At 53.7% G+C, this 12,553-nt stretch overlaps 1 protein-coding gene across 4 annotated transcripts in view; it reads left to right on the forward strand.

The window, feature by feature from the left end:
* Positions 1–12,553, forward strand: part of AP3D1 (adaptor related protein complex 3 subunit delta 1) — a 65,223-nt gene that overhangs the window by 48,980 nt on the left and 3,690 nt on the right. For 3 of the 4 annotated variants that reach the window (XM_054587074.1, XM_054587084.1, XM_054587095.1), the window contains exons 12-31: positions 896–1,041; positions 1,122–1,270; positions 1,348–1,578; positions 2,067–2,298; positions 2,797–2,942; positions 3,380–3,521; positions 4,276–4,347; positions 5,111–5,186; positions 5,455–5,651; positions 6,041–6,114; positions 6,352–6,526; positions 6,770–6,835; positions 7,437–7,571; positions 8,575–8,715; positions 9,104–9,151; positions 9,574–9,763; positions 9,976–10,064; positions 10,461–10,546; positions 11,266–11,387; positions 11,497–11,576. In XM_054587074.1, the coding sequence (XP_054443049.1) occupies positions 896–1,041; positions 1,122–1,270; positions 1,348–1,578; positions 2,067–2,298; positions 2,797–2,942; positions 3,380–3,521; positions 4,276–4,347; positions 5,111–5,186; positions 5,455–5,651; positions 6,041–6,114; positions 6,352–6,526; positions 6,770–6,835; positions 7,437–7,571; positions 8,575–8,715; positions 9,104–9,151; positions 9,574–9,763; positions 9,976–10,064; positions 10,461–10,546; positions 11,266–11,387; positions 11,497–11,576 (2,597 nt within the window). The remainder of the gene's footprint in view (positions 1–895; positions 1,042–1,121; positions 1,271–1,347; positions 1,579–2,066; positions 2,299–2,796; positions 2,943–3,379; positions 3,522–4,275; positions 4,348–5,110; positions 5,187–5,454; positions 5,652–6,040; positions 6,115–6,351; positions 6,527–6,769; positions 6,836–7,436; positions 7,572–8,574; positions 8,716–9,103; positions 9,152–9,573; positions 9,764–9,975; positions 10,065–10,460; positions 10,547–11,265; positions 11,388–11,496; positions 11,577–12,553) is intronic. The other variant, XM_054587064.1, reaches the window with a different exon arrangement.

The following is a 12,553-nucleotide window of genomic DNA, read 5'->3' on the forward strand; positions in this document are numbered from 1 at the left end:
CAGTAATCAGGGTAGCTCAAGGCTCCTTGATGTCTTTATCGACGGGCATAGAGCAACCCTGCTGGTCTTACATGCCTATACACACTCTTCTGTTGTAAATGTGTCCTGTTCAGAGGTTCCAGTCAGTAACACCACCTGGTGCCAGACTGCAGTGGGCCAGAGCTTCTAAGGCCTGACTGCTCATTTTCAGTTCAGGTTTTTTTTTTAGAGCAGGACTAGCCATTAAGTCTTAAGGTGTGCGGTCACATAGTTTCTGCTGTGTAGCTTGAAAGCCAGCTAGTCGACGTGTAAGTAACAGGCATGGCCATGTGCTAGTTAAACCTCATTTACAGAACAGGCTTTGGACTGGACACGGACTAGGGGCCATGCCTGGTTTGGAGGGTCTTGTACTGGGGCTGCCTCAGGGGTGTACTGTGATCCTTGGTATGTGTGAGGTCTTCGCCGGGCCTTTGGAGCCTGGGAATTCTCTGTCACCGCTTGGTATGGGCTGGGCAAGAAGGTGGGTGTCATGCTCGTTGCCACTCTTACAAAGTGTTGGTGACCACTTTGGATGACAGCAGAGACTAACAGTATTTAGTGGGTGGGGAGACCTTCCTTCTTGCTGTCCTGTCTTGAGTCCTGGCTCTTCCAGAGGCTAACAGTATTTAGTGGGTGGGGAGACCTACCTTCTTGCTGTCCTGTCTTGAGTCCTGGCTCTTCCACTGCACCCTTCAGAGCACCCTTGGAGTCTATAGTGCCATCCAGAATGAAGGCCAGCAGTGAGACACATTGCCAGGGTGCCTAGGTGGTCAGGGCCAGGCTGCAGGTTGTCTTCAGATTGAGCCTCTTTCTCTGTGTTGGGCCCAAAGCCTTTTATGATGTGTGTGAGTTGAACCATGTTTCGCTGTCTCCTTAGTGAAGTACCTGGGGCTGCTGGCCATGTCCAAGATCCTGAGAACGCACCCCAAGTCTGTGCAGGCCCACAAAGACCTTGTTCTTCAGTGTCTGGATGACAAGGACGAGTCCATCCGGCTGCGAGCCCTCGACCTCCTGTATGGAATGGTGTGTGCCCTTTCTGGGTCGTGTCTGTCACTGTCCCCAGTTCCCACGCCTGGACCCTCTCACATCAGGCCCTCCCATAGGTGTCCAAGAAGAACCTGATGGAGATTGTCAAGAAGCTGATGACCCACGTGGATAAAGCTGAAGGCACGACTTACCGGGATGAGCTGCTCACAAAGATCATTGACATCTGTAGCCAGTCCAACTACCAACACATCACCAACTTTGAGTGGTGCGTCCCCACGCTTAGCCCAGGGGACTCAGGGACCAGCTTCATGGTGGGCACATCTCAGTGGCTCCCTCCCACAGGTATATCAGCATCCTGGTGGAGCTGACCCGGCTGGAAGGCACCCGCCATGGACACCTCATTGCTGCACAGATGCTGGACGTGGCCATCCGAGTAAAGGCCATCCGCAGGTTCGCTGTGTCGCAGATGTCTGTGCTGCTGGACAGCGCTCACCTTGTGGCCAGTAGCACCCAGCGCAATGGGATCTGCGAGGTGCTCTACGCTGCTGCCTGGATCTGTGGGGAGTTCTCTGAGTGAGTAGGCTCAAAGGGGTTCCCGGGGCCTGTGCTTCCAAGAGAAAAGGATGAGGGAGTGTGCTTGGCAGACTTGTCCCCTCCCTGACACCCGCTATACTAAAGCCTGTTCTGAGAACACAGTTTCCCCATCACAGAGCACTCCAGCTCTGGACTGGCAGTATCTGCTGCTTTCTCACTGGGAAATACCCTTTTAAGTCCTGTGACCCATGTACCACCCGTCACAGGCACAGGGTCTTTTCCCAGATTTCCTTCCTGTCCTTGTTCATTACAAGTGGTCCATCAGATTCTTACTAAACTCTGTCCTTCCCTTTTCTGTCCTCAGATCTTTTCCATTCAGCTACTCTGTGATAGTCACGTTGTTGCCATGTTTTTTCCCCTTAAATCCCCTCTCCCAACCCCTGATCCTGGGTGGGGTTGGGAGTGGCCTGCCTCTTTGGCTGAGTGCAAGACCCCTCTCCTTGGCTCACTGGGCTTCCTTACTTTAGGCACCTACAGGAGCCCCACCAGACCCTGGAGGCCATGCTGCGGCCCAAAGTTACCACCCTGCCTGGTCACATCCAGGCTGTGTATGTGCAGAATGTGGTGAAGCTGTATGCATCCATCCTGCAGCAGAAGGAGCGGGACTCAGATGCTGAGGCAGCCCAAGAGCTCACCCGGTTCATGGTCGAGCGGCTGCCACAGTTTGTGCAGAGTGCAGATTTGGAGGTCCAGGAACGGGTATGCACCAGCCAGCAGAACCTTTGGGGGTGGGAGTGCACAGCTGAAGCCCAGCGAGGGCTGTGAGGAGCTTGTAGACAAATAGAAGCAGATTTAAGTGTATGATCAGCAGATGTGGGGTCAGTGGGCTGTACTTCTGAACCCTGAGTCTGAAACACACAGTGCTGCTGGGCACAGCCTCCTCTGCGCAGTTGTCTTGGGGGATGGTGCTCTCGTCATGACCCTTGTATCTTGCTTGTGGGCCTGTTTTTGTCTCCTGCTTCTCTCTGCTGGAGGAGTTGGGAGCCAGGGCTAGTTCCTCTCTGGCTGGGTCCCTCCACAGCCAAAGGCTTGTAAAGCCTTGCAGATGTCCTCTGCAGGACTCTAGCCAAAAATCAGTGGAGTGTCCTTCCCTGGGCTGGGTTCCCGGGGGGTCTGAGTGATGCCTTGCGGTTGCCAGGTGGCCTTCAGAACCCTGTGGTCCTTGACTCATTTATGGCTCCTCCACGGCCCCCACAGGCATCCTGCATCTTACAGCTGGTTAAGCACATCCAAAAGCTTCAGGCCAAGGATGTGCCAGTAGCAGAAGAAGTGAGCGCCCTCTTTGCTGGGGAGCTGAACCCAGTGGCTCCCAAGGCCCAGAAGAAGGTTCCAGTCCCCGAAGGGTGAGCCATGCAGCCCATCAGAGGACACAGAGCCAGGGATAGGGTTTGTGGCCCCAAGAGGGGCGGTGGGAGCAGTACTGCACCCTAGACCTGAGTCTGGGAAGGAGGAAGGGTCTCCTGTGCCTGAGCCCCCCATGGGCTGGATGGACCCCCATCACATAGACCATACCGGGTGCTCACCAGTTCTTGTGGGGCCTTGTTGACCCCATCTTTGGTGCCACTCCCAGGAAGTGGGTCTGATGGCACCCCTCACCAACAAACCTCGGGAGCAATGAGAGCCTGCGTGGGGGCCCCAGAATATGGGAAGGGCCATAAGGGGTAGCCCAGACCCCAGGGACCCTTGGAGTTTGCCTCATCTTCTATGACTCCTGCTTTAAAGTGTTCCAGCATTGGGCACATAGTCTGGAGCCACTATGTGACCTTGCTGTGCCTTGCAGCCTGGATCTGGACGCCTGGATCAACGAGCCACCGTCAGACAGCGAATCTGAGGATGAGATACCCAAGGCCATCTTCCATGACGAGGATCAACGCCACGCCAAGCAGCCGCCGCCCAAGGCTGATGAGGAGGAGCTGGCCCGGGTGAGCACCACAGCTCCAGGGCAGTTGGTCCATTCAGAGTAGGCTCTGAACCTTGAGCTAATGGAAGCTGTGCATGGTCCTGCTGGATTCAGGCTGAGTCCCACTGACCTCCATGAAGTGCTGGGTCAGCAGTCCTTGACACCAGAGTTGAATTTTGTTGAAATGAGGAGAAGCTTCTCTTGACCTCTGAACTCCCTGGAGAGACCCATATGGGGCTGATCTGGCGCCCAGAACCCTGTAGGTGCACTCCGCACACTTCTAGCAGCTCCATGGTCTCCAGGGGACAGGACTTTATAACAACATGTAGGGTGTACACAGCCCTGAAAAGTACAGAGATGCTTTATTCCGTTGGCTTCCCACCCCACCATGTCTGGCTTCTCTTTCCGAGGTTAGGGATGCTCCTTCGCCCCGGGAGCTTCTCTACCGCACTTTTGGACTGTCCTGGATCTTCCAGGCCAAGACTTCGGGTAGTGTGAACTGGCTTTTGTCTTGGCTGTGCCTCCCGTGAGACCCCATCCTTGAAGTGGAGAAGTTGGTCCCTGCCTCCTGGGATTGTTGTCACCGTGTGCCTAGCCCCACACCTGCTGTTTCCCACTGCCCACCTCAGTATTCCTGCCAGTCAAATGCCCATAGTGAAAATACTGGGAAGCCCCAGCCTCTTCATGGGGCTTAGAGCATGGAGGTGGCCTACACCTGGAAAGGAATGAGGGCTTATACTCCACATGTTCACTGACCTTGAGTTTTGTCCCTATAGCGTCGAGAAGCCCGGAAGCAGGAACAGGCCAACAACCCCTTCTACATCAAAAGTTCCCCATCCCCCCAAAAGGTGAGGCCTGCCCGGAACATCCTACAGGGATATCCTACCAGCCCTGCAGGGATCCAGTCCATTTTCGGTTGGACCAGGAGCCATCATCTGCAGGACACCAATGGGCTATCTTCATAGAGCCATGTGGCAGGACTGGGGGGGTTTCCAAGCACTGGGACCTGGAAGAAAGTCACACACATGATACTGTAAGTCAGGCTACTCTGACCAACAGGCAGAGAAGCTGCAAAGGTGGCATCTCTAGGCAGGTGGGGACTGCACATGGGGGAACGCTCCACCTGGCAAGAACATTCTGCAACTTAGTTTGGGGTGGTGCTCCCCACCCTCATTGGTGGCAGCCTTCACCCAGTGGACCCCTGACAGAGGACACTTAGGACATCCCACAGGAGATGTGGCAGACACTTGAGTGCATCCCTTGGGATTGCTGGGTCTCTTGGTGACTGGTTGGCTTCCTGAGGGACCCAGAGACCCTTCCCCACCAGGCACTTGTGGTGTCTGCCTTTTTGATCTGCCTTCAGGGACATGTCTGCCATGTCACTGAGGTTTCTAACCTACTTTACTTTTCTGACTTGAAAAAAAAAAATTCAGAGGGGATAAGTTAATGGAAGTTTTGTGTCTTGTTCTATACTTGTTCATGCTAAAGACTATCTCCCAGGAGGATCCTTGCTCCCCTGTGGTGTCAACACGCCTTATTGCTGGGCAGTGCCCCCTCTTCAGGTGTTACTGTATATCTTGCTCAATAATGGTTTGCTATTTGCTTCTGCAGCGGTACCAGGATGCACCAGGTGTGGAGCACATACCTGTGGTACAGATTGACCTCTCAGTGCCCCTAAAGGTGCCAGGCAAGTGTCTGCAATTTAGGGACAGTAGGTGGCATAGGGACAGGGAGTCCCTTGGTGACGGGTGGCGAGGAAACCCGGAGCCCAGTCCCTGACCATCATTCAGAAAGCCCTCACGCTCGGCTAGGTGGTTCAAGGGGCAGTGCCATGTGTCCCTTTATCCTCTAGTGTAAGTGGGGTGTAGAGTGTTGTCCCCTGGATCCCCAGGCTGCCTGCGCATGGCTTTGGGGCCAGAGTCAGGTAGGGCTGCGTGTTTTGTCCATGCCTGCAGGGCTGCCCACCTCAGAGCAGTATGTGAAGCTGGAGGAGGAGCGGCGGCACCAGCAGAGGCTGGAGAAGGACAGGCGGAAGAAGAAGAGGAAGGAGAAGAAGGGCAAGCCACGGCGCCATAGCTCACTGCACACAGAGAGCGATGAGGACATTGCCCCCGCCCAGCAGGTGGACATCATCACTGAGGAGATGCCCGAGGTCAGTCTTTTCGCCCGACATGGCTCTCTTCCTTCTCCGTGTGACCCAGCTGATAAGAGGGCCACACTTGAGTGGGATTTGTCATTGCCACTCTGGTCTGGGAAGGCTGAAAGCCATTGCTGTCATGACCAAGTCAGCGGGCCAGGGAATGTTAGGGCGTGAGTGGACATGTGTGTCATCTCTTTCACCTTCCCATCCTGGAACTTCCACTCTGTTCCCTGTGGCCTAGAGGCGCTGGCACATCCCGACCTTTCACGCCGATCAGATACACTCATGGGTGTGGACTGGGCATTCATTTCTGAGAAAGGGCTTGGAGGGCTCCTCTTAGGCTCAAGCTTAGGGTCTCACAGGCTGGGTGAACTGGACACCGAGTTTCTGTCTTCCTTCAGAATGCTCTGCCCAGTGATGAGGACGACAAAGATCCCAATGATCCTTATAGAGCCCTAGACATCGACTTGGATAAGTAAGTGCGGCTGGGGCTGGGGTCGGGTAACTGCCCTGCAAGGCTGGACTCAGGCCTAGGTTTTCCTGGCGTTTATCTGTTCCTCTCCATCCTTTGCCTTTTTTTATATAATGTGTGGGCAAAAGGGGAGGCAGAGGGTTCATCCTCCAGGCCACGAGTATGCCTGGTGGCAGGTGTCAAGTGTGGGAGGACAGGCCTGGCACCTCCTGTGACCTCCCCCCGTCCTGGCACAACCAGACCCTTAGCTGACAGCGAGAAGCTGCCTGTTCAGAAACATAGAAATGCTGAGACTTCGAAGTCTCCTGAGAAAGAGGACGTGCCTGTCACAGAAAAGAAAAGCAAGAAACCCAGAAAGAAAGAGAAGAAACACAAAGAAAGAGACCGGGAGAAAAGGAAGGAGAAAGAGCGGAAGGTGAGGCTTGCCTGCAGATCTCGTCCCCCTTCCTCTCTCCCTCAGGGCAGGCACCCGAGCATTTGACAGCACTGAGACTTGTCACAGCCTGTCACGATTTAGGGGAAAGTGAACTCTTGCTAGCTGTCATAGGTGGAACACTCAAGACATTTTTGTGGTTGTGTCTGTTTCTCTCTATGGCCGTGTGCCTGGTGGGGCCCATCCTGCTGCTTTGGCCCAAAACTTGTTTTCCTGTGGTTTCAGAGTGAGGACTTAGATTTCTGGCTGTCCACCACACCGCCACCTGCTGCTGCCCCAGCCCCATCCATGGTAAGGCCCTGACGGGTGCACCGTGCTAACCCCACAAGATCCCCAGCTGATCGGGTGCATTTCATGGCCCTGGCAGTGGCAGAGCTGTCTCCCCAAGAAGCGCAGGGACACCCCTTCTAGGCCCACACCAACCCTTCCCCTCTGTCACCCATTGGACCCTCCTGACCACTGAGGCCCCAGTGGGGGCCCTCACACAGGTGAGCCAGATTTGGGTCAGCTCCCATGCCCCATGTCTTGCCCAGGCACTGGCCCTTGCAATATGGGGGTGGCTGGGCATCTAGTCCTCCACACAGAGCCAAGAAGCAGCCTTGAGCAGTTTGTGAAAGTAGATGAGACCTGGCAGCTCTGGTGTCTTGTGCAGTGACCTTAGTCAGTGCCAGCTGGTCTCCGACCAGTCCTCCTCTTCCAGCTGTCAGCCACTTGCACTTCCTGGTGGCCACACACCTGTGTGCTTGACAGAACATCTGGCATGCAGGAGGAGGCCCAGAGTTTGTCACTTGCAGCGTATGCCAGCACAAGGGCAGATCAGGGCACCAGGGTGGAGAACACTCTGTTCCGGGCTCTGGCTATACCCTTACCCCCGTCCTTTCACCTTCTGGAGCCTCCACCACTGGGTTCCCTGCAGGAAGAGCCAAGGGTGGATGCAGTCGTTACTGCTCCTGAGGAAGAGCATGAGGAACCCAAGAGGCAAGAACAGGAGGAGCAGGAGGAGCAGGAGGAGCGAGACCCCGAGAAGGTGAGGGATCCCGCCTGGTCATCATCGTAGGGGTGGGCTGAGTACATACAGTGAGGTCTATGGGGAGGGAGCCCAGGTCCAGGGAGGAGGATGGTTACCCACTGCCCAAATCCCTCCAGTGGGGGACTCTCGACTTCCTGATGGTGGTCTCCTGTCACTGTGCTTATGGGGTTCTAGTTTTTATGACAGCTTTATTGAGTTATAATTTATACCACAAAGTTTACCCTTTTAAGGCTCACTCATTGGTAGTACATTCCCAGAGTTGTGCAACCATCTGACTAATTCTGGAAGATTTCATCATTTCCCCACCCCCCTCCAAGGGCTGGGGGAAAACCCAAAACTGTTTTCACTCAGCAGTCACCCCTGCCCCCCAACTCCTGACTGCCACAAATCCACCTCCTGTCTCTGGATTTGCCTGTTCTGGATGTAAATGGAATCACACACTGTGTGGCCTTTTGTATCTGGCTTTTCTCATGGGCACTATGTTTTCAAGGTCCACCCACATTGTGAGTGTCAGTGCTTCACTCCTTTTCGTGGCTGGGTAACAGTAGTCCAGCATGTGGATGGGTCACATTGGTTTATCCTTTCATCTGCTAAATTAACTTCTGGGTTGCCACCACTTCTTGGCTGTTGTGAATCCTGCTTCTGTGAACAGGTGTATGCAGGTTTCTTTGTGGACATAGGTTTTCATCTCTCAGATGTGTTCTGAGGAATTTCCCGTTTGCTGGGCCATCATGTGTGAATTCTCATTCTGTTCCCCTGAGTATTTTTACCCAAGTCAGCAGCAACTGACCATCACTGAGTTCCAAGGTTCCTATCTTAGCCAGACTGGTCCTTGTCCATTCCCCGTGGGCCCTGGGGGACTGCTGGCCTGTCAACCCTAATGTATGACCCTTAACCTGGGTGTACCCAGTCCCTGTGTCTTCAGTCACAGGATACATGTGTGTGGTGGGGAGACATCACCAGGGAAGTCTGGAGTTGACCCTAACTTCTCTTCCTTCAGAAACCTGCCAAGCATAAGAAAAAGAAGCATAAGAAGGAGGAGAAACTGAAAGACAAGAAGAAATCCAAGAAGAAGCCGCCTGTGAATGATGGGATAGAGGAGCCCCTGGAGAACGGCGCAGTCAATGAGGAGCCTCTCCCGGTGAGGGGTACTTCACTTGCCTCCCGTTGGCCATGGTCTCGACGTGGGAAGACTGAGCCAAGTCTAGGGGCCAGCTGTAGGGGATACCAAGCAGTCTAAGAGCTAGCTGTGGCAGGCTGTGGGGCCTTGGGTGGTAGGCTGGTGGCCTCTGGGTCTTTACTGTATGTTTCAGGGAGAGGGCATCTCTCTGGCCATGCTGGTGTTAGAAGCCCCTGAGTGTAAACTTGAGTTGTTGGGGGGACTCCTTGTTGCCCGCGCCCCTGCCCGCACCCCAACCCCCTAGCCTCAGTATTTCAACTCGGAGCACTTGGCAGCTTCAGACAGACCTGTGAGCAGGTGCTCTGAGGCTCTCACAACTAAAAGCTAAATCTTTTTTCTCTGTTCCCAGCCCATGTCCAGCTACTGCCTCCTGGCTGAGAATTCCTATGTTAAAATGGTGAGCAAAAAAAAAGCAGGTGTTGCAGAGGTGCTGGTGGGCGGCTTGGTGTCCCTGTGTATGGAAGAGGGTAGTGGCTACTCCATGGCGATATGAGCGGCTCTGACTATGCGTCCCCTGTCAGCAGCCTCTCTGGGAAAGACCCCTAAACCACATGTATGACAGCAAGGCCTACTCACTGTGAGCAAGGCCAAGGGCAGATGGGTTGACAGACAGCATATTTTCGAGAAAGGACAGGAAGAAGAGTTAAATACTGCAGAGAAAAGGGAGGCAAGGTTTTCAAGGAGGACAGGGAAGCATTCGTTTCTTCACACTTTTCTATGCTTTCAAAATGATTGTTGTGCTCCCTTGGGCGCCTGTGCTGGCCCAGAATGGGTCCCACGGGCTCCTACCATGACCACTGACCCAGACCTTGCCTGCAGACGTATGATATCCAGGGCAGCCTGCAGAAGGACAGCCAGGTCACCGTGTTTATTGTACTGGAAAACCAGAGCAGCAGTTTCCTGAAGAGCATGGAGCTCAACGTGCTGGACTCACTCAACACCAAACTGGCCCGGCCAGAGGGCTCCTCTGTCCATGATGGTGTCCCTGTGCCTTTCCAGCTGCCCCCAGGTGAGTAGCAGCTGATGTCCAGGGCTCAGTGGAGCCCCGGCATTTCCTCTGGTTTGAGTTCCTTCTTGTCACACCTCTTTCTTTCAGTCATAGGGGTGCCCACTTGCCTGCTTTCAGGAGGCAGGCTGGGCCCCGTCTTGGCCTGCTTCGTGCTGCTTCTCAGGCCAGCCTGCCCTCTCTTTCCCTCTCCCACTCTCTCCTCCCCTCACTAGGCATCTCCAATGAAGCTCAGTTTGTGTTCACCATTCGGAGCATTGTCATGGCCCAGAAACTCAAGGGGACCCTGTCCTTTATTGCTAAGGTATGTGGGGCCTGAGGCAGTTGGAGGGACCTGCACTAACCTCCACCGCCCCGCCTCTCTGAGCATACCCAAAACCCAGGGCTGGGTGTCCAGAGAGCTAGTGGGGCCCTGGATGGGAGCTGCTCCCAGAGCACCTGGATGCACCCTGCCCCAAACCCCAGTCAACCCTGCTTCTAAGCTCGAGGTTCGACCCCCCACTTTTCACTCATCATGGACCCAAGCTCAAGGCACGGCCGTGCTCCCCAGTCACTCTACTTCAGAGCCCTCAGGCCTGCTTCCCGCACTCCCTCACCCTGTGCCCACGTTCACAGGCCTGGACCCCATCCCAACTCATTGTGTGCCCAAGCTCAAGGTCCAGCCCCTCCTCCCACTCACCCTGTACCCCTACTTCCACAGAACGACGAGGGCTCCACCCATGAGAAGCTGGACTTCAAGCTGCACTTCAGCTGCACCTCATACTTGATCACGACTCCATGCTACAGGTGCACAAGCTCGCCTGCCTTCCCTTTCCGCCTTTGCCTCCTGGGTTCCCTGGGGAAGCCACAGTGGGCCTCCCCTACTTTACCGCTGTGTGAGGTGCTCTGTGCCGTCATTTTAGGAAGTCCTCTGACCTAAGGTGTGAAAGGGCACAAGTGTTGGGTGACTAGCTTATAGGTGGTGTAGAAAGTCCAGCTTCTCTGCCATGTTGGCAGCTCAGGCCACATAGCAAACAACACAGGCAAGCAGCTCAATCAACAGATACTGGTTCTCCCTCACAGCCTTGGGGGCTGGAATCTTGAGATCATGGTGTTGGCAGGGCTGGTTTCTCCTGAAACCTGTCCTTGGCATGTAGACACACACTCCTCCGTGTCCTCCCATGGTCATTGTTCTATATGTCCCTCAGACCTGATCTCCTTTTATTAGGACCCAGTCATGTTGGATCAGGGTTCATTCTACTGACTTCTTTTAACTTAACCACTGCTTTAAAGACCCCCATCTCCCAATACAGTCATATTCTGAGGTACTTCGGTTCAGGGCTTCAACATAGGAATTTGGGTGGGGGGGCAGAGTTCAGCCTGTGACATCTTAAAAGACCCTTGGAGACATCCCAGGTTGCAGGCACACAGGATGGATCCTACCCCCAGGACTGGGGACTTTGTCTGCCGTGATGCTTGGGAGCCTGCCTTGTTATCAGCCTCCCTGACCTGTGTCTTTCCTACAGCGATGCCTTTGCCGAGTTGCTGGAGTCTGGGGACCTAAGCATGAGTTCAATCAAGGTTGATGGCATTAATATGTCCTTCCAGAACCTTCTGACAAAGATCTGTTTTTATCACCATTTTTCTGGTAAGGGATTTGATGGGACTGGTTGGCAGCATAGCCTTTGGTCACACTTGGTTCTCCCTCTGCTCTCTTTGGGGCCACATGGGCCTCACCCCTGCCTGCTTTGTTGCAGTTGTGGAGCGAGTGGACTCCTGCGCCTCCTTGTACAGCCGATCCATCCAGGGCCACCACATCTGCCTCCTGGTGAAGAAGGTGAGCCGCATGAAGGCATCCTTCTCGCCCTCTGCCACCATGCCCCTTGCACTGTGTCTCCTCCCTCTGTCCTTGGAGGTTCTCCTGTGTACTGTATGGCTGAGTTCAGTCTGTGAGTACCATACTGAGGTCCGTGGAGGCCACGTTTGTGAGAACGATCAGCCTTGGATTTTCTGTCTGGTTTGGGCATCAGGGCACTCATTGCTTCATCACATAAGGCAGGGGGCTATTCCCCACCTCCTGCATTTCCTGGGAGAGCGTCTGTGTAATTCATTTATTTGTTCCTTATGTTTTGCGTACTCTACCAGGGAAACTGTCCAGGCCTTATGGTTTCTTTTTGAGAAGTTTTTACGTACAAGTTCACTTTCTTTAATAGTTAGGATCCTCGATTTCTCTGTTTCCCCTCAGGAGAGTGTTGGTAGTTCGTGGTTTTCAAAGAATTAGTTTGTTTCACTCAAGTTACTGAAATAATTGATGTGGCAGAGTTATTTGTGTTTCTCTTGTTCTTGGGATGTTTAAGTGGTCAGTAATGGTAACCTACCATCATTCCTGATGTTAGTAGTTTGTGTCTTTTCTCATTTTTCTTGGTTATCCTAGAGTTTATCAATTTTATTAATCTTCTGAAAGAATAATTTAAAAATTTTGGGTGGGCCCTGGTTGGTGTGGCTCAGTGGCTTGAGTGCCAGCCTGTGAACCCAACAGTCGCTGATTCGATTCCCAGCAAGGGCACATGGCTGGGTTGTGGGGTCATGCGAGGGGCAATCAATTGATATATCTCTCACACATTGGTGTTTCTCTCCCTCTCTTCCTCCCTCCCTTTTCCTCTAAAAGTAAAAACTTTTTTAATATTTAGAAATATTGAGAATTTTCATCTTTTTCTAAGATTTTATTTATTTTTAGAGAGGGGGAAGGGGGAAAATATCAATGTGTGGTTGCCTCTCGCGCGCCCCCTACTGGGGACCTGGCTCGCCACCCAG

This window comes from Pteronotus mesoamericanus, unplaced genomic scaffold (assembly GCF_021234165.1).
Source record: "Pteronotus mesoamericanus isolate MK-2021 breed Mesoamerican mustached bat unplaced genomic scaffold, CSHL_Meso_final contig_1210, whole genome shotgun sequence".
Classification (NCBI taxonomy): Eukaryota; Metazoa; Chordata; class Mammalia; order Chiroptera; family Mormoopidae; genus Pteronotus; species Pteronotus mesoamericanus.